This window comes from Myotis nattereri, assembly GCF_964212035.1.
Source record: "Myotis nattereri genome assembly, chromosome: 6".
Taxonomy (NCBI): Eukaryota; Metazoa; Chordata; class Mammalia; order Chiroptera; family Vespertilionidae; genus Myotis; species Myotis nattereri.
The window spans coordinates 10,929,821-10,949,286 of NC_138081.1; the positions used below are offsets into that span (position 1 = coordinate 10,929,821).

The window sequence follows — 19,466 nt, forward strand, 5'->3', positions numbered from 1 at the left end:
GATATAAAAAATCACACCAAAACCTGCTCTCAAACTCAGGTTTTCATAAGGGCCACAGAAAGAAACAGGCTTCTCTTCTATCTCTTTTGATACAATGATTTTCATGGGTGCAGACCGTCCTTGACTGGGGCCCGCCTGCTCTCTAAGGGGAGCTTTCACTTGCTACGGGAATTCAGGAGATGAAGTGAAGGGGCGTGGCTGCTCCGTGACAGGCACTGCAGCTGAAGCTTCGGGTCCCTTGACATGAGTGGTGTTGTCGACAAAGCCCAGTTTCTAACCTCCTCCGGAAAGGGGAGGGGGGGAGGGATGTCTGCCTCCTGAGCAGCTCAGTCGATCAGCAGTCCAGGCCGGTGGGCCCAGTGACCACACGACTGCGGAGTTGGTGACAGACTTCCATGAGAGCACATGAGGAAACAGCCAAGAAGCACCGTTTTGGCCCAGGTGCTGGGAAGAAGCACTTGAATGAAAACAGCTGAAGGCGACCAGGACGAGGTGGACGCGCTGGAAGACAAACTGACGTGTCTGCCATCTAGTGCTAAGTGTGAGAGGATGACAAAGGAAGCCCTGCGGATGGGCACAGACGATGTGCAAAGAGGCACCCAAGGGTAGAAGAGAGAAACATGAGACGTGAGAAGGATGCCAAGCACAGGGGGAGAGGAGCAGAGCATGACACACACACGTGCGCACACGCACACACACACATGCACACGTACACACACAGAGGAATGAAAGGAAAATGTTCTAAGAAGTTAGGTTTAATGACAAGGATGGCACAGAGCACACGGGGCAGGAGGTCACTGGAGGAAGTGGTGCAGTCTTTGAGAGGTAAGCATTGAGGGACTTATTGACAGAAGTCATAAACGTAGCTAAAACATTAAAGGAATTCATTGCTGCGGTGCTCACAAAGGAAGATGAGGCAGAAGCCCGAAGCAGACATACACTTCCCGGAGGAGAGGGATGAAATGTGCAGGAAATCAGAAGCGTGCCCGAACAGGTGATCGGGAAATCTGAACCTCCGCAGACTGCCCAGGCTGGGCCCCATGGAGAGAAGTGAGGGAAATTAACATGCAGCAGACAGAGGCTGAGCCCTGCTGCAGGAAGGCCTGGCCGACTGGAGCATGACAGACGCACAGCGATATCGGGCATGAAATCCCTATCTGGTTTAGCGCGGGAGGCTCTGCTATCCCAATAGCACCCGGTGTTTGGAGGTCAGAGCAGATTCCATGCCACCGCCGCACAGCTGCCGGCCGCCGTGGCCACGCAGGCACTGTGCAGGCCACTTGTCCACCTTTTGCCAGAACAGCCCAAACCCCATCTCTTCTGAACGCTCTTTAACTCACAGGAGCCTCCACGCTGCACATTCCTCACCATCCCCGACTGGGACCCTGCCTCTCTGGATGGGACAGCACCTGCAGAAACAGCCTTACCTGGGAGACGTGGCAGGTGATACCCCCACATTTCTGTCTGTTACTGCACAGACAAGTTGATCTTTCCATGCGAAAAACCACGCCCACCCATGCTTCTGAAATCTGCACAGAGTCTTCAGACGGGCAGACACTGGGTGTCTACATGGACACGAGCTCGGGCTCTGACGAAACGGAGGCCACTGATGTTGGCTGGCACACAGCAGTGACACACTGAGGACCCTGCCTCCCCTCGACACTGCCCTCCACTGGGCCACGGGGGCCCTTGACCCCATGGGGCATGATGGCATGGTTCTCACTCTCAGCTTTCTGGCCCCCTGATTCTGCCCCAGCCCCCTTTCCCAGCTGTCGTCTGCCAGGAGTCCTTTCAACCAGCCCGAGTCACCCCCTTCCCTTAGTCCCTGTCCCTCATGGCTCTTTGCCACACTTGCACACATTCCTGCTGTGCCTAAGACAGGTGACTGCTTCTTCCGTATGTTGTCCCAGAACCCAGTTATGTGCAGCAAACAACACTCCTCTTTGCGGGTTTGCTATGTGCTTGATGCCCAGTTAAATTCAACGTTTTTATGCCTCTTGTACACTCTGAGAATGACACAATTTATGGATCTTGCCTATGATCCGGTCACTATTTATTTAATGGTTTAAGATGTTTCGTCGTTGGCAATACTACATTGAAGCTCTTTTTCCTGATCAATAACTGACTCAGTGAGGCAGCTGAGTGAGTTGCTCATGGCCAAATGTGACAGATCACAGTGACCTCCCAGCCGACCCATTCACACTGGCTGGTCCAGAGGGGCTGGCTCCATATAGATGGCCCTGGGACACTCCGGGGAGACAGGATCTCGCGCTCCAACTTGAGAGCTGTGTGATGAAGGGATTCTTCATCTGGTGCCGAGGTGAGGGGTTCGGGCCCTGCTCAGACTCTCTCCAGTGCTTCTCAGCCCTCTCCCACTGAAGAATTCCTTTTGTTATAATCCGTAATTGCAGAACCTCAATATTTCATTTTAGCTAACAAATTTCAGTGGTAAGAAAAATTGGGATTTATGCACAAAACTTAAAAAATATGGGGTCATATATGTATTAAAATGTAGCCCTTTATAAACTGACTTTCATTACATGACCAAAAAAGGGCTTTTATGACCTGATGTTTAGAATTCTTTGTTTCGTGGTTTAAAAATTATCCATTGGCTTACTTTTATAATGTTCAAGTTTGTGTTTTGAAATAAAGAGATAAAAGGTGTCTGAGGCCCAGAACTATTTACAAGTTCTCTGTAAGAAACATATTGTGGGTGTGCACCGATTTTATTCTAAATAAATAGTCAAATGAATATAAATCTGCACAATATTTTCACTTTTAAAAATGCTTTTGTGAACCAGAAACACCTGGAAATGCTCTGGAGAATCTGATCTGACAAACACAATGTCCGATCCCAGCCCAGCCACGCACTGTATGGAAACCTCTGCTCAAAAGGCGGGAAAAGCTTTTCCCGGTCTCTCTCTTCACCTGTCACGGGGCACTCTCTTGGCACTGGGGACTCTAGGCCATATGCTCACACTACACACCCATCTGTGCAAGAGTAGGTGGGGGATGGGCAGACTCAGTCCACAGACTCAGTCCATCGGCCACACACGGACCCTCACCCCTGGTGCTTACGCAACGCCCACCCGAAGAACAGAAAGGTCAGCAATTAACTATTATTTTAAACTCAGAATGGAAGCAGATGCCGACACTCAATGCCACTGTGCGTGAACCCTGACGTTCCTGTGCGCCTGAGGACACTCCATACCGTGGAGGGGACACAGCGCAGGCATGCCCGCTCAGCCCCGATGGCACTCGCTCTCCTTCTGCCCTCACCCCAGGTGCCCCAGTACTGCAGTCCCTGTAGGCACTGCCTTCTCTTTCCTGGCCCAGAGGAACCCAGCGCCCTTTCCCCAAGTCACTTCCATTCCAGACAAAACAGCACGATGATGCCTGAGGCCCAGGCACCTCACCCGACTGCCGCCTGACCACGGGTGCCAAAATGGGGAAGAACCCGCCCGCTCTGTCTTCAGTAAATCCCAAGGTGAAGGCACATCCACAGACAGCATGGTCCATGGGAACGAGTGTCTGTCCCCGGGAGCCAGGCCTGGGCCAGGGAGGGGCAGGCCCGGAAGGCGGCTCGGCCATAAACACGGCTATGCAGCCGGCACAGGACCCCGCAGGCAGACAGGAACCCAGCGACTGCGCCACGGCTGCCCCGTGGGGCTGGGTTCCTTCACCACCACGCTCTGAGCCACGGGCCTCTGGGAGGCAGAGGACTCTGCGGGCAGGGCATTGACCTCTCAAGGTCCCTGTGGTTGCGATCCGCAGGGGCTGGAGGAGTAAGCAAAGCCACAGGATTGGCTTTCAGTAGCTGATGGAGAGACACTCAGAAACGGTAACGATACCCCCACTGTGCAGGAGCTGTCGACAACAAGCCATTAGCGGGCCTAACAAACGGTTCCACTCACCTCGGTGTAGCATTACCTGTACATCAGGAACTATCACAGCGTCTTTCAGAAGGAGACCCTTACCTCATTTGCTGTGTTGTGTGTTCCAACGATTCGGATGAAGGAGGCAGGCTGTCTTTCAAAAGTTACCGACTGCCAGGACCTAAAGGAGGAAGCACAACCATCTGCCTGGTTAGACGGCACAGCTGACCGAGCACACGGAGAGGGAAGGCCGCCTGTCTGTTCCCGGGAGACCTGTGCTGGAGGAGGGATGGGACAGGGACAGGGCTGCACGGAACATGTGGCTGAGGAAGGCAACGGTACCCAATGTTCCCATCAGAGCCTATAGTCTCATTGGGGAAGGTGCTCTACCCTTCTGTGAAGGTGACGTGGCTTCTTATAAAGCTCTCCACAAACGAGTGCCAACTGCACACCAAGCTCACATTGTGACAACAGTGTGGCCAAATAGACATGACCCAGGTCAGCGGGAGTTCGTGTAACAGATCTCCGCTGTGAGATGGGCCTGGCTCTGGGGCCACCGGCTGCATGGCCGCATCCGAGTGGGCACAGTGACTTCCCTGGGGGGCTCTGGGAAGAGGAGAATCAGGGCAGGACTGTGGGTGGGGCAAGTTCCTTGTGAAGTCCCAGCACCATGGTTAGAGAAGTGGGGGTCACTCACTGAGGGATGAGCCCAGTTCTCCTGTCTGATGACCCCCCACCATGCAAGTGATGGCACCTGGGGAGGAAGAGGCAATTTCCCACAGGCCTCCACCCTCCCTTTCAGCTTCCAAATGTACCCCCAAAGGTTTATTCTAAGGACTGCCTGGGCTCTGGTGGGCCCCAAAGCAGCCCTGGTAGTCAGAGGCAGCTCCTCACGGAGCAGCAGGGTAAGCCAGCTCATTTGAAGCCCCCAGAGCCAGGCTTGAGCCCTGAGAGGAGGAGCTCCCGCGTGGTTTTCACTCACAGCTCATCAGAAAGCCCGGGAGGAATGCACGGCACCCACGACTGTAAACGCCAATAATATTTTCTGTAATAAATGTGCGGAGTTCACCATTGTTGCCATCCCTCCTCCACTGCACAGTGGAGACGCCAGCTGCTGGGAGCTGCTTCCTGTAATTGTCTAATTACCAAGGAACACACCAAAGAGAATGATGCATTTTCGGCTTGTTTTCCCCTCTGGTTTCAGGTGTTCCATCTTCTCTCTGCTATGGCCTCCCACTGAGACTGATTCACTGCTGCCTGGACACCAGGCCCCTTAAGGTCATTAAAAAGTCGTTATCATCCTGTGTGCAAAGTCTGTGCCTCAGAAAGCAGTTTTCTGGAAACAGCACAAGAAAAATCACTCTCCTCGTACAAACGCTATCATTCATACGTGAAGGTGAGGCCGGCGGACCATCCCAGAGCTGGCGCTCCTGGCCCTTTCTCTACGGGGACTGTTTGGCTCCCAGACCCACCCAGCTCTTGGAGAGTCTGCTGGGCGGGTTGTGGCCTGGGGGCCAGCGGGCCCTGTGGGGCTTCCACCCTGGGCCTGGGCTCTCACAGGTCTGTCTGGCTGTCACTTCCCAGCTAAGCCGTGGAACTCATAACAGACATGTGTCCTTCTGGCAGGCCTGTGGAAGCGGGGGCCCTGCGGGGGCCTGCTTCTCAGACCACCATCCAGGAAAGGGAAACAGGCCCAGGATAAGTGACAACAGCCAGTGACAACTACCAGGCTCAAGTCAGCTTCCCAGAAAGGATTGGGGTGGAGAGGGGTGGGAGTGGGGGAGGTAAAGATTTTGTCCTTAGCTTTCTAGCCCTAGGCCTCTCAAAAAAATCTTCAAGTGCTTCTGGATGTGAAGGTGACACTTGACCCTTGTAGGCTCAGGGTCCCCAGTACACAATCATGGTCCCAAGAGTGCAGGCAGGTCTGAACCAGCCTCCCGTGGCCCAGCCCCTGCTCCTCCACCAGGAAGACTGGAGGCCCAGGGAAGGAACGAGGTCGCGTTGGGGTCACCCTCCTCTCACTGCTGCTGCTCTGACCATCTCCCTCTGCCCTTCTCCCCCAACACCACTGCCCTCGCTTTGCTTGGGGAGGCAGGGCTGGCAGGGCAGCAGCCTGAGCAGGAAGGAGCATTTGTGGAGTAATAAGATCCAAAGGCCTCAATTTAATACCAATCCTCCATGCCATTACATTAATATCTAATCACATTAGAGTTCATTTTCACTAACACAGCCTGAGGTTGAATAGACGATTTCATTTTCAGCAAAACTGGATACACCCTAATACCAAGGTATCAGTAGGAAGGAAGATGGTTAGGATGAGGTAATGAGCATCACTCCCTCCCCAAGTTTCAGATTCCATTTCCCCCCAACTGCTTCCAAACAGCCTTGATGCTGCTGGAAGGGAAGGTGGCATTGGAACAGTCCTCACGGCTGAGCCACATTTGCAATCATATGCAACCTCCACGGAGGCTGCGCAGCCGAGATCCACAGCGCCAGGAAACACCACTGTACTAGTCCACTCAAAAGCTCAACTGCTGTTTTTGTTGAGAGCTGTAGAAATATTCCTACTTGTCAATTACCCTGAATCTCTCTCTCTCTCTTTTTAAATGTATTGACTTGAGAAAAAGAGAAACATCGATTGGTAGTTCCACTTATTTATGCATTCATTTGGTTTCTTGTATGTTTCTTGTATGTGCTCTGACCAGGATGGAACCCGCAATCGTGGCGTATTGGGATAACCCTCGAACCAACTGAGTTGCCTGGCCAGGTCACCATGAGTCTCTTTTCTGGTAGGCAACACTCACAGAAAACAGGGAACAACAGGGGCTTGACACTGATGCAGGTCAGAGGCAGGGCTGAACCTGAGTAACAGGTGTCAAAAAACACACATGGACTTTGCTTTGAGCACATGGACTTACCCCGAAACCACAAAACCCCCTGCACTCGCTGGCTCTCCACTGGACAAGTCCGTCCCCTTCCTGAGCTGCAATCTCCTCATGTGTCCAATGCTGACAGACAGAACACCCCCCACCCCCAACCCCCCCACCTCCCCCTGCTACAGAATGAGGTCCCAATTACATTACACTGTCATTATACTATCTGCACACATATGAATTCAAAGGTGTCTATAACAATGTCTGCCAAAATGCTGATCAAACTTTTAGTTTGGGATAGAAGAATTTCAAGAGACATTTACTATAGTTTGGTAGAGTATATGTAATCATTTTTTAAAAGTACCTATCTTAATCTACTGCCTAAGGCTCTCCTACCGGTCACGTGACATGAAGTCAGCGAAAAGGCCAGCCTGTGTTATGATGCAGGGTACTTCCGTTGAGAGGGTCTCTGGTGGCAGTCCAGACCGCAGGCCTTAATCCTGGTCCTTCATGGACTGGAGGAAGGATGGCCCCAAGGTTGATGGCATGGGTTCTGGAGCCAGGCTACCCGAGTCTGAATTTCACTTTCTTACTCTCATCAGCTGTGACCTTGGGAAAACTGCTCAACCTTGGTGGGCTTCAGTCTCTTCATCTAATCTACATATATCAAAGGCTAATATGCTAAGTGTCTGTCTAGGTAATGACATCACATAGCAATGTCCAGCAGCTTCCCCTCCCTAGTGATTAGCCTCCTTGCAGTTTCTTCAGCCCAGGAACATGACTTGCTTTATAGCCAGGTGGAAACATTTTACACTTTAACCAAATGTCTGTGAAGCATTTTCCTGTGCCTCATCTCATTTGATCCTCACAGAAGTCCTGAGGTAGGTAGATAGACTCGGTGGAATCCTATTTTCTTTTCATTAGCTGGAAAATGGAGATGTAGAAAGCTTAAAAACTTGACCCAACTGAAAAGAAGTAAAAAATGGTGGACCTTGAAAATGACTTCAGGTTTTCTCACTGCACAGAATATAGTCAAATACTGCTGCAGTTAAATATTTTACCCTTTGTTCTCCCTGTGTGATCTACAATAATAATCTGCTTCGTGTTGATATTTACTGCTGTGTTGCTGACAATTACCTGAAAGAGAAGTTGGGGTGCTTCACTGGGCTGGAAAAAGTTTAGCTACATCAGAAAGCAGGTCTAATTAAGCAAGTTTATTCTATATATATAAAAGGCTAAGTTGACTCGCACATGCACTATACATGCAAAGCTCTCACTGGCGCAATGTGTGTTTTGATCGGTCATTGTCGATTGTGAATTTGGTTGACACTTTTATTATAAAGAAAGGGCAAATAGTGATATTAAAACATTTCTTCTAATTAATTTCCTTTCAATGTTTATGAATTTGTGTACTGGGCCACCAGTAATAACAATAACTATCAAAAAATTTTGGTGAATATTAAACTAACAAATGTAAAAGATCTAGAATAGTGCTGGTGTGTACTAGGTGGTAGAAACAACAGCTGACATGGTTATTACTCCTGTAATTACCATGCAGCCCAATGACCCCGGAAGGACACAGTGCCTCCCTGGCCTCATCTGTGAGTCTCCAAGGGGGATAGTGTATGATTCAATGACTACTGCAGAGGATGCCAGGGGACCCACGCACCTCATCAGCATCCATGTCTTGGAGGCAGAGAGGTAGCCAGGCTTTGGAGGAATCAACAAGTGTTTGTTGAATACACTTGTGAGCTTGGCACTTGCTGGTATTATGGGGCATCCACACAAGATGTAGTGGCTGCCCTTAAGAAGTTTATCATCTCTGTGGGGAGATCAGCTATCCCTCTGTGAACTAATTAGAAAACAATGCAAACAGTATAGTAGTCCCAACTCACAAACTGGTGGTGTTCCAAAACTTCCCTTGTAATTAGTTGTTTGATGCTAAGAAGCATTTTTTTCCAGAGAAATAAAGCTATAAATCTTGATTGGCTTCCTAGGCCCACCGATAAAACTTAATTTAACCCACAATGAGGCTGAAATATATGAAGCTAATAAAAAAAGATGTTGTTGCCATAGTAGTAATTAAACAAGCCAAAAAAACAAGAGATTTAAAACAATCTCTCTAGGGCTGCTGCTTGCGGAATGAGGATTAAACACTGGAATGAGTGTAAAATTGTGGGGATGTGGCTGGAGGATGGTGGGCGGGTGCTGATAAGGTCATGGGGCTTCGGCCTGTCCTCCCTCAGCCTCCCCCCTGCAGATCACGGTGAGGTTTCCCAAGTGCTTCTCGATCGTGATCGACCTCATGTGGTTCCCACAGTCTGCTCCACAGGTGGGCAGCCAACTGAGTCCCACCTCAGAGGCAGGCAGCGAGGCAGGGGTTACCTGTCAGTGTCCGAGAGCCACAGGTGCCACTGACCACAGAAGCCGAGTCAATGGCTACTTGCGTGTGCTCAGAGCCAGCAACTTTCCAACAACCAAGAGGCTGGCACTGGCTGCTCACTGTCACCAGAACATGACGAACACCTCGCGTACGTGCTGGTGTCCTGACGCCAGGACAGGACACCACACACACAGGGATTGCAAGCTGACCTCAGGCAAATGAGAGCCCCTAAAGCCTCAGTTTCCCGTGTGAAAATGGGGTAACGGCACTAACCGTTTAGGGGTGTGAGAATTCAAGAGGAAACTGAGTGCCTCGCATGTGGTAAAGGCATCGTACCTGCTGGTTGCTCCTGTTAAATCTTTATATTCACCCACTGGAGACCTGGAGAAGGCAGGGGGCTCCTTCCCTCCACACAGATCACTGTGGAGGGATCCGAAAGATCTGAAGCACAGGCTTGCCACACGCAAGTTAGAGGACGCTACCCAGAGCGTGGGACCACGCACAAAACTGCACAGAGGTTACTCATTAAAACATACATGCTTGTAAAACATTTTCTAAATATTCTGGAAGGACATATGCTGAACCCATGGCAGTGGCTGTCTCTGAGGAGAGGGTAGGGATGGGATTGCTTTGGGGGAACAAAGGAGACTTCAACATTAACTGGAAGATTTTATTTCTTTGATTAAAATAAAAAAGACTTGAGTATATATGAAAAATATTAACTAGTCAATTCTGGGGATAAGTATGTGAGAGAATGTTATATTACTTTTTAATCTCTTCTGTATTTTAAACAGTTCTTTAAATAAATAAAAAGAAAGAGGAAGAAGAAAGGGATTAAACCACATCTGCATTTATGTGAGAGTTTGCCAGAGGTGGAATTAACTAAAGTGCAAATATAAAAACCAGGGAGAAAGGTGGAGCTATTGCCCGGGGGTGGGGGGTGGGGGGAGACTGTCACCATCTGTCAATGAGGGTGTGTGCCAGGACTCTGGGGGCCACAGGAGGAAGGACCGAGGAGAAGGGCTTTCCAGCCTATGCCCTGCCCGCCTTCCCCGGGACCCGAGGGTCCCAAGCCCAGGGTGCCTGGTCTTTCCGCTCTGCAAACACACGACTCTGCTGCCTACACTGGAGAGAGTGTGAATGCCAGAACTTTCTGTAGGAGACCTGCTGAGCAGGGGGACGGGGACAAGAAAGCACCTGGCCAGGGCCAGACTGGCAGTGAGACACCGCAAACTAACCCCCTGGGTCCGTGGCCGGCAAACTGCGGCTCGCGAGCCACATGCGGCTCTTTGGCCCCCCCTTGAGTGTGGCTCTTCCACAAAATACCACAAAATACCACGTGCCGGCGCGCACGTACAGTGCGATTGAAACTTCGTGGCCCATGCGCAGAAGTCGGTATTTTGTGGAAGAGCCACACTCAAGGGGCCAAAGAACCACATGTGGCTTGCGAACTGCAGTTTGCCGACCAATGCCCTGGGTTAATCTTTGCTTCCTCCACTAAAAACACCGCTTGGGAATTTAATAAAGGTTTCATATTTAATATGTGTATTCTCTCTCTCTCTCTCTCTCTCTCTCTCTCTCTCTCTCTCTCTCTCTCTCTCACACACACACACACACACACACAACAGAGAAAGATTAAGGAGATGTTACCATCTCTGTGTCAACACCTCAGAGCGAAGACACTAGGAAGCAGGCGGACTGACCCTGCAGAAGCCTAAAAAGGCTCATGTGCTTGAGTCACCAGTGCCTCTGATGGTGACGGTGTGTAGAGGCCGAACCAAGAGCACTAGTTGAAAGCAGGTAAAGGAGCAGGGGGACACCCCCAACTCTCCTGTCCTCCTCCCTAAACAGTGGGGACGGGCCCCCTCCATCTTGGCAGGAGACGGGGATTTCACTCTGGAGTCCTTGAACATAGAGGGTCTGGACCCTGCGGGCATTGGGCATAGAAGGTGGGGTTCTGCAGGGGCTAAGAGGAAGGGGTCACATGGAAGTGAGTAGCCCAGAAGGAGACTTCTGGGCACTCAGGCCTAACCCCCAGGCAGGAGACTGACCAGCACAAGAGGAAAGACCACAAGATACTGATCTACTTTCCTTGTCTCTGTCCCTCCATGCTTCTCCCCATAAATATTTATCAAGTGCTTTCCCTGGAACAGGCCTTGTTTTAGACTCTGCCCTCAAGAAGCTTCCATTCTAGTGGAAGAGAGAGACAAACAATTTGATCTGAGTAAAAGAAGGGCCATGGGGGAAACAAGCAGTTATGTAGACAGAGCGGGGAGCACCGCTTTGGGTAATGTATTAAGGAAGTTCCCTCTGGCACAGGGACAAATGGCTAAGACTAACACGAAAGGAGGAAAGGCCACGCCGAACTGGGAGAGGGCTCCTGGGTTGGGTCTGTGTGGGGACAGGGTCTCCAGGGAACACCCAATCCCCTCTGCTGGCCTCTAGTGAGGTCCACCAGACAGCCACATGCAGATGCTACGAGACAGCTTTCTCAATGCCAAACTTTTACAAGGAAACAGCCAGCCAAGGATCAAAGACTCTAACATGAAAGATAGAGACCAAAAGCAAACAGAAACGAAAAATAACTCAGAGGATATAGATATAATTCAGCAAGCAGAATAAAACTTCAGAAAAAAACCTATAATCCCTCTAGAAAGGTAAGAGAAAGTATTATTACATGTTTGAAATAGAATAAAATAATATGAAAAGGAATATCTGGAGAACAAGGAAATGCTCTCATAAATTAAACTGAGTTGAAATACATAACTTAACAAAATCGAAACTTAAGTTGAGGAAAGTTTTCAGAATGTCAAATAAAGTGACAGAAGTAGAAAACAGAAGAAAAAGGATAAGAGGAAGAGAGAGAAAAGGGTAAGAGAAGGAGAGAATCAAACTAAGAGGCCCACCACCCAGAGAGCTGATCCAGAGCGCGTGGAGAAGTGGGCTAGAAAATCGCGCAAGTAGCAGGAGACACCTTCCCAGGCCCGAGGACTTGAGTGTCCAAGTTAAAGAGGCCACCACAGTCCATGAGAAAACACCAGCCCCAGCATGTTCCCGAGACACCAGAGGATCTAAAAGCTCTGGAGGAAAGCAGGGCAACAGGAAGAGGTGGGGGCCAGACCAATGAGCTGCTTGAACAGCAGCAACATGGGAGCTGGAGGGTAAGGGAGCCCTTCAGTCCAAACGCTGAGGGAGAACTTAGTTCCCAGCCAGAGGACTGTTTCCAGCCAAACTATCGTCAAGTATTAGATAGAACAAGGAAACTTTCATTTAGGCATCAATCTCAAAAATTTACTTCCAGTGCATTCACAAGAAACTAATGGAAAATGAACTCCACCAAACAAAATGTTAAAGGAAGGCAAAGAAAGTTGTGGAATCCAGGAAACAGGAACAGGGGCCTGGGAATGCCCAGATGGTGGGGGCAACCAGAGGGAGAGGGAAGGTGGGGCTCCCAGGGGACCTTCTCAGGAGAAAAACCCACACTGACTTAACAGAGACGTTAGAGCAGGTTGAGGGAATTTGTATCCCTCTTCAAAAGATAGGGGGAAGAGTTGGTGGTCATAGAAAATTAATGAAATGTGTAAAATACAAAGTAATTTTTAACTCCAGGAAAAACAGACGAATGAAAAAAAGTGATCATAACACGTTACATGGACAGCTCTGAACAACAGTTACATAGTCATGCTAGTGGCGACCATAAATGATACACAAAGAAAAGCAGTAACTGGAGAGGGAGGGGGGGAGAGGAGGTGGGGGAAGGGCAAGAAGGCCTAAACCATTTCCAAAGTAGGAAGACAACAGATAATTTTGATAACAGAATTAAGAAACAGAATAAGCATGTTGTTTAGAAACATGAAGGTATAGACCAAGAGAGAGATCTGAAACAAATGAACGTGTCTGCCCCCAATCTGAGTCTGATGGCATGCTGGGCTGGACAAGTAGAGTCCAGGGGACTCTCACACCGGGAAGAAGTGCAAACTGACACATCCGCAACCAGCAGCATTTGAAATGTCCACAGGCCTGGCGCAACTCCTCCTCTATCGCTGCTTATGGTCTGCTCTATGCTGGCCCCGCTGGGACCGGGACAGCAGCATAGGACAGCCTGGCGGAACGGTGCGGACAGGAGAATAGAAATGACCTAAATGCCCATCCCTGCGGGCTGGCTAAGAAAATGTTGGTACATCTCTCTCCCTACTAGGAAAGACTAGCAGGAAAGAAAAAAAGAAAGACTAGCAGCTGGACAGCTGGATGGAAGTGTGTGTGTGCGAGGTGGGGGGAGTAAGTGGAGAGTCAGCCACGGGTGGGGGCACGACTCTAGAGATCTCCACGGTATAGAAAAACAGGGAAAAGGCACATCTGTTTATGCGTAAACCATCCTCTCTGGAGGAGGGCATGTCACTGTCCCTATAGTTTTTAGCTTTTAAACCATATTAAATGTATTTTCTTTGAATATACAATATTTCCAAAATATTAACTTTTTTTTTTAAGGAAAAAAGGAAAGAAGTTGCCTGTGGGAGAGGAACGTGGGGTGGGAAGGGTAAAGCAAGGGACTGCTGCTCTTTGTTACAGCCTGTGGTTCTACTTGGTTTTTACAACTATGTACATGTGTAACTTTGATAAAAAATGAAAAAATTCAAAAGTTAAATCAAGAAAAGCAGTGAAGAAAGGGAGCAGAGCCGGCGGTGAGGAGGAGCAGAAAGGGTGCGGGGAACAGCTGTGCCCACGCCCTCGGGAGCAGGGCCTGCAGGCTAACAGGAACCTTGTGGGAGATTCCCACGTGGGAGAAAACTAAGACTCTCCCCACCAGCGAGCCCTGGGCCCTGAGACTTGCTGTGTCCCAGGCCTTGAGAGCTCGGCTGGGTGAAGCCGGCTGACAGCCCTTTAGGAGCGCCTCGCCCTCGGCAGCTGACCCGCCGCTGCCTGCCATCCCTCCGAGCAAGCTGTTCTTACTGTCTTCCTCGCCCTTGCGATGGCCAAGGCCACAGCCATCTCTTTCATCATTCCTAAAGGTGCGCCCTGGACTGGGCATGTGAGGAGAGCGTGTCCTCCAGCACTGCGTGAGGGGGCTTCTCCAGCTGTCACCCTCAGACTGGGCCCTGGGGGCCTCTCCCTGGTAGCTCCCAGCCAGCCTGGATGGTCCTGGGGTCCCCTCCTTTGCTCCAGAGAGAGGGTGTCTATGCAGCAGATGTTACAGCTGCCTCACTGGCCTGATTCACAGGGAACTCGGACCTGCTTATTCACCCTGTCCGTCCATCCGTTCCACAGCCATTTGTTGAGAGCCCTGCATGCACCAGGCTCAGGTACACAGGGGCCAAGTCTGCCTAACCTGACTGCAGACCTGATGGCAGGAAAACAGCTCGTTAGGAGCCACCAGGATCATGATCACTTGGTCACATGCTGATCGGCCAAATGCTTCCTGAGAGCAAAGGTCACACATGGGAGGCTCACAGACATATTTTGCTGGTTTGCTGAGTAATTTTTAAAATTGGAGTTAGCTGCCACTTAAAAAATGGGAGATGACAAATAAAAGTACAAATTTTTGGTTTCTCTTGAAAACGAGAAGATCTGGCATCCCTGGGCCCTCTTGGAGCCGAGGTGAACAGGCCAGGCCAGGCCTGAGCTTCTGGCGGTCTCCACCATGCCTGGGTCTGCCCTGGGCTACTGTGCTGGCCTGCATCACCCACCTGGCCAAGCAGGCGGCCAGGTTTCTTTTCCAGCCTTAGACAGAGCTCAGGTGGTGGTGAAATGGAAGGAATTAAATTTCTAATTCTTGTGCAGGACTCCCACCACCTCAAAATTCTTTGGGGATCCAGCACCAGAACTGATACACAAATTATGTTTTAGTTTAAAACCCCACAAACCTATCTTCTGTGCTGTTCTCATCTTAGCCTCAAGACCAGGACAAGGAGGCTCTTGGAAGGAGGAAGCGCTGACAGTCTTCAGTTGCTCCGGTGGAGCTTCTAAAATTCCAACTCCAAGTTGCACCTCAGACCAATTAAAACTCAGAGCCTCTGGGGCGGGCCCTGCCTGAGCTCCTCAGGTGACTTCAATGCACAGCCAAGGGCGCGCCCTTCCTCCTGCACTGACGGAGGGTGCGGAGCAGCCTCCTGGAACAGAACGTGTCATTTTCTGTCCCAATTACAGTGCACCTGGGATTTCTGGGCCTTTACTGCTCTCACTGAGCCGGTCTTAGGTTTTGCCTTCCCTGTTCAAAGCATAATTTTCCTTTTTAGAGTTTCCTCTCAAAGAAAAGGCCCTGACCCTGGCCAGCTCCTTGGGAGTGGAGCTTCTAACCCTGTGGCAGCTACAGGAAGGTCTGTGTCCTGGGGACACTGGGAGTGTTTCAGTGTGGGGGGGGGGTCGTAAAAAGGGGGGGCTGTTTTCATACTCCACATCTCGCTCAGTCCCCATCCCCAAGCTCCAGCGCTCCTCAGTGCCCCTAAGGGGGTGCAGTAATTGATGATTAGCATTCCACAGCTTGGCTTACATCCTGCTAGCCTGTCATATTTAATTACATTTTAACTATATTCGTCTTCAATAATAGCACGAACATAATTTAGATAATTATCTCTCTCTTATTCTCTGAGTCTGTCTCACTTAGAGCTCCTTGCAACGAAGATCGCTTTCTCGGTGCAAACACATAAACAGACTCTGGGCCAAGTGCTTCTCTCTCTTGCAGCAGCTGTGCTACAAACCCAGTGGTTTTGAGTGTCATGCAGACAAAAAGGAAATTCCTGTTTCTTCCTGTCTCTGTATTCATGTTTGTACACAACCAGGGGTGGGAGCTGGTGTGTTTGGGTGTGTGCACACCCCACACCCGCACGCTTCCCAGCACCTGGACAGAGCTCTGCATGGTGTAGCAACAGGGGCGGCCTAGTCAATCAAATTAGCACCTATAATACACCCTCTCAGTCTGGCATTTCTTACCAGGTTTAATGGTTCCCTCGCAAACAAACTGTTGAAACAGTTCTAAATGTCTGGTTAGTCTTCTGAAGAGAAGTTCTTTCTAATAGGGTTTCTGTCACACATGCATCTTATCATTCATGACCTTCAGCTTTGCCTGTCGTTAGCCTCCTCTGAGAGACCGCCAGGCCCGAGAGACCTGGGACCCTTCCCAGAGGGAGTGTCTTCAGCCCACTGCTCCAGGGTCAGGAGTCCCTACACCCCACCCAACACCAGTGAGGTCACAGGCCACCCGAGATCCTCAGCTCCCACCTCGTCCTCACTCAGGGCAAAAGGTTCCTTTCTCAGGAGCCTGTCCACTGGCTTCTCTGGTGAAGCCGGCCAACACAGCGGAGCTTTTTAGTTACCAAGATTTTATGTTGCAAGTTCCCACATCTAAGAAGATTTCTGAACAAAAAAGTGAATAAAAAATGGGTTCCAAAACAGCTACTACCAAAGGCAAACTTGCCCAAAGTTTAGAAATCTGGAGCAAGAAAGAACTTGAACAAATTCACAAGATACAGTATGGATGGGGATAGGAGGTCTTCAGCCCCAAATTATCCAGGTTCTGTCCATTTCCTTGGAATTCCCAAAGGCTCCAATGAATATGGATTTTGTATAAATATTCACTTTCGCTTAACCTTGTCTGATATTGAAGGGATATCTATTTGCTTAAGATCAGTTACTCGTCTTTTCAGACAAATTCACTGCTCATATGGTTCTCCGTCCACATCAGAGCCAAGTACCCCTTTGACCCTCTGAAAACAAATACCAGCAAGTAGTCCCCGCAGGGTTAAGGGGCAGGCAGATAAGGTTACAGGGGTGTCTGTGTAGTTCACCTTGGCAGATTTGGCTCAGTGGTTGGCCCGAAGACCAAAGGGTCTTGGGTTTGATTCCAGGTCAAGGTCATATTCCTTGGTTGCAGGTCTGGTCGGGGTGCGAGTGGGAGGCAACCAATTGATGTGTCTCTCTCACATCGATATTTTCTCTCTCTCCCCCTCCTCCTTCCCTTCCACCCTGTCTAAAGATCAATGGGGGGGGGGGGGGGGAGGAAATATCCTCGGGTGAGGCTAAATAAATAAATACATAAATAAATGGACTCTTGCTGCCACTTGTTTGGGAGGCCAAAATTCATGGCTCTGGAAATAAATATTCACAAAGAATTCAGGAGCCAAAGAGTTGTCTAGACCAACAATGGCCATCACTACGTGGAGTCCACCAAGTGGCCCTTCTGATGTGATCGGACACACTACTAGCTGATGTGCAAGAGGGAAATTAGTAACCTGCTGATTCTGGCAAGTGAGTAGTAACTCTTGGCTCAGAAGAGAAATTCAAAACCACTTACCGTGGTGACCAGGAAGGGTTGTGGAGGCCTGTCCCGGGTGACGTTGGGGGAGTACGGGTACGGCCCTCCCTAGCGGGTGAGGAGAGTGGGAGAGCTCTCTTTCAGAGCCAGGGCTCCCCATCCATGGCACAGATTCTGGGTTTGCTGTTCACCTCCCTCCAATGACAGCTGGGTGAATCCATCCCTGCCTGGCTGTGGTGTCACAGGCTGCGATGTTCCTATAGGTACAGCCTGGGCTACTGTAGGCCAGGCCTGTGGTAGGGGTGAGGGGACTTGAACAGGTGAAAGAAGACTCACTTCTCCTCCCCCATAGCCCTGCAACCACTAAATACCTCGATTTGCTCCGTGTTGTTCATGAGGGATGTTTTGGTCCCTCAGTGGAATTCCCCACTTGGGAATTTTGCTGAAATCTGCCTGAAGGGTAAGAACTACCAAATGAATGGAAGAGCCGGCAGCCTGGCCCACTTTGTGGCAGCAGACAGTTCTAGAGGCTGGTGGGGAGGGCAGATTTGGTCTGCTGTTCCTGAGGATTCCCTGTCCCCGGCAAGCTGCATGCCCAACAGAATGACTGATTTAAGGACGTGAGTGGCTCCTTTCAGCCAGTGAGGACCCACACTGACTCGGAAGAGGCTGCCGCCGCCAAGGGAGCGCCACCTCCTCCTTGGCTCTGCGTGACTGCCCAATGCCATGTCTCCCAGAAGCACACTCTCAACGAAATGCACACTGGAAATATGAGGAGTAGGCATGGGCAGGAGCCAATTTTCAAATGTTAAGAATCTGGCAATTTCATTTCCTAGTGTTTTAAATACCGAATGCATTTAGAACACAATGAGGTCTAAATGCCCCCTGAATTTCAAGTTTAAAAAAAGGACTGCTTTTATAGAAGTTCATGCCAAAAGCCTGTGCAGAACAGCACCTGGCCCCGACCTCAGAGCCACTACAGTGCACAGCCCGGCAAGCAGCTGCCTCAGGAAGGGCAGGCGGGCAGCCTCCGAATCAAACCTGACCAATTTCATACCTAAAAATCACACTGAGTCCCCGCAAGTATTCCAAACCCGATGACATGCCAAAGCCGTTCAGCGCCCAGCACCGGGATAGATTCAGTACAAACTTAAAAATAGACTCTCTCTCTCTCCAGCCATTAAGGGCCTGATATTTGCAGCTGAACGGATAAGAAATTGGGGGCACTGGGGAGAGCTTTAAAAATCTCCCGAGTACAAAAAGAATGTTTCTCTATGATGAAAAGTTTGGCTCTTAGCACGGAGCCCTCGAGATTAGCCTGGAGCCATTCAGTGCAGGAACCTCTGCATGTGAGTTCTGTAATAGAAAGGTGACAAGTGTTCTGACAGCCCCATAAAGGCCTTTTCCAGAATTTGCATAAACTGCCACATTCAACACAATTAAAGCAAGACAGTGAATGGCCTGCTAGCTGATATAAGGCAGTGCTGTGAGGGCAACAACCTTTCTTCTGGGACCTTTCTGACAGAAAGAAAGTTGACTTTTAAAAAATCATTTCTTCCTCGTTTCAAACACTTTCTTAATAATAGTAATAAAAAAATCACCACCCCTCAACTTGGTGTGGTGACTTTCTGGGTCCTCTATTTGTTGGCCTAGCCCTCTGAAGGCTGTGTTCTGTTGTAAGCCCCTGGCTCCCCTAGTGCTGGGTCCAAGCCACCCTCTGGCCCCTCTGCCCCACGTCCAGTCCTCGCTTGCACAGGCCTAGGCTCAGGCAAGAAGAAACTTGACCTGCGACCCTGCTCTGCCCCTCTCCGAACCTTGGGCCAGGCTGCCTCACGGTGTCCTCGTGTAGGCAGCCAGAAGCAGCCTGAGCTCCCTGTGAACGCACAAAGCTTGGTGGACAATGGGACAGGTCAGCTGACAACAGGGCATGTGTTAAGCACATGAATTAAGTTGAATGATTTAGATAACTTATGACATAACCAGAAGCCAAGACAGGTAGGAGGCCGTAGCTGGGCAAGGAGAGAGGCTGGGGGCATGGCAGGCCAGGGCTGTCATCAGATCACTTGAATTAGTCACAGGGAGAAAAT

At 50.1% G+C, this 19,466-nt stretch overlaps 1 protein-coding gene across 2 annotated transcripts in view; it reads right to left on the bottom strand.

The window, feature by feature from the left end:
* Positions 1 to 19,466, bottom strand: part of BTBD9 (BTB domain containing 9) — a 437,801-nt gene that overhangs the window by 10,980 nt on the left and 407,355 nt on the right. For both annotated transcript variants that reach the window (XM_081093921.1, XM_081093920.1), the window contains exon 10: positions 3,978 to 4,056. In XM_081093921.1, coding sequence (XP_080950047.1) covers positions 3,978 to 4,056 — 79 coding nt within the window. The remainder of the gene's footprint in view (positions 1 to 3,977; positions 4,057 to 19,466) is intronic.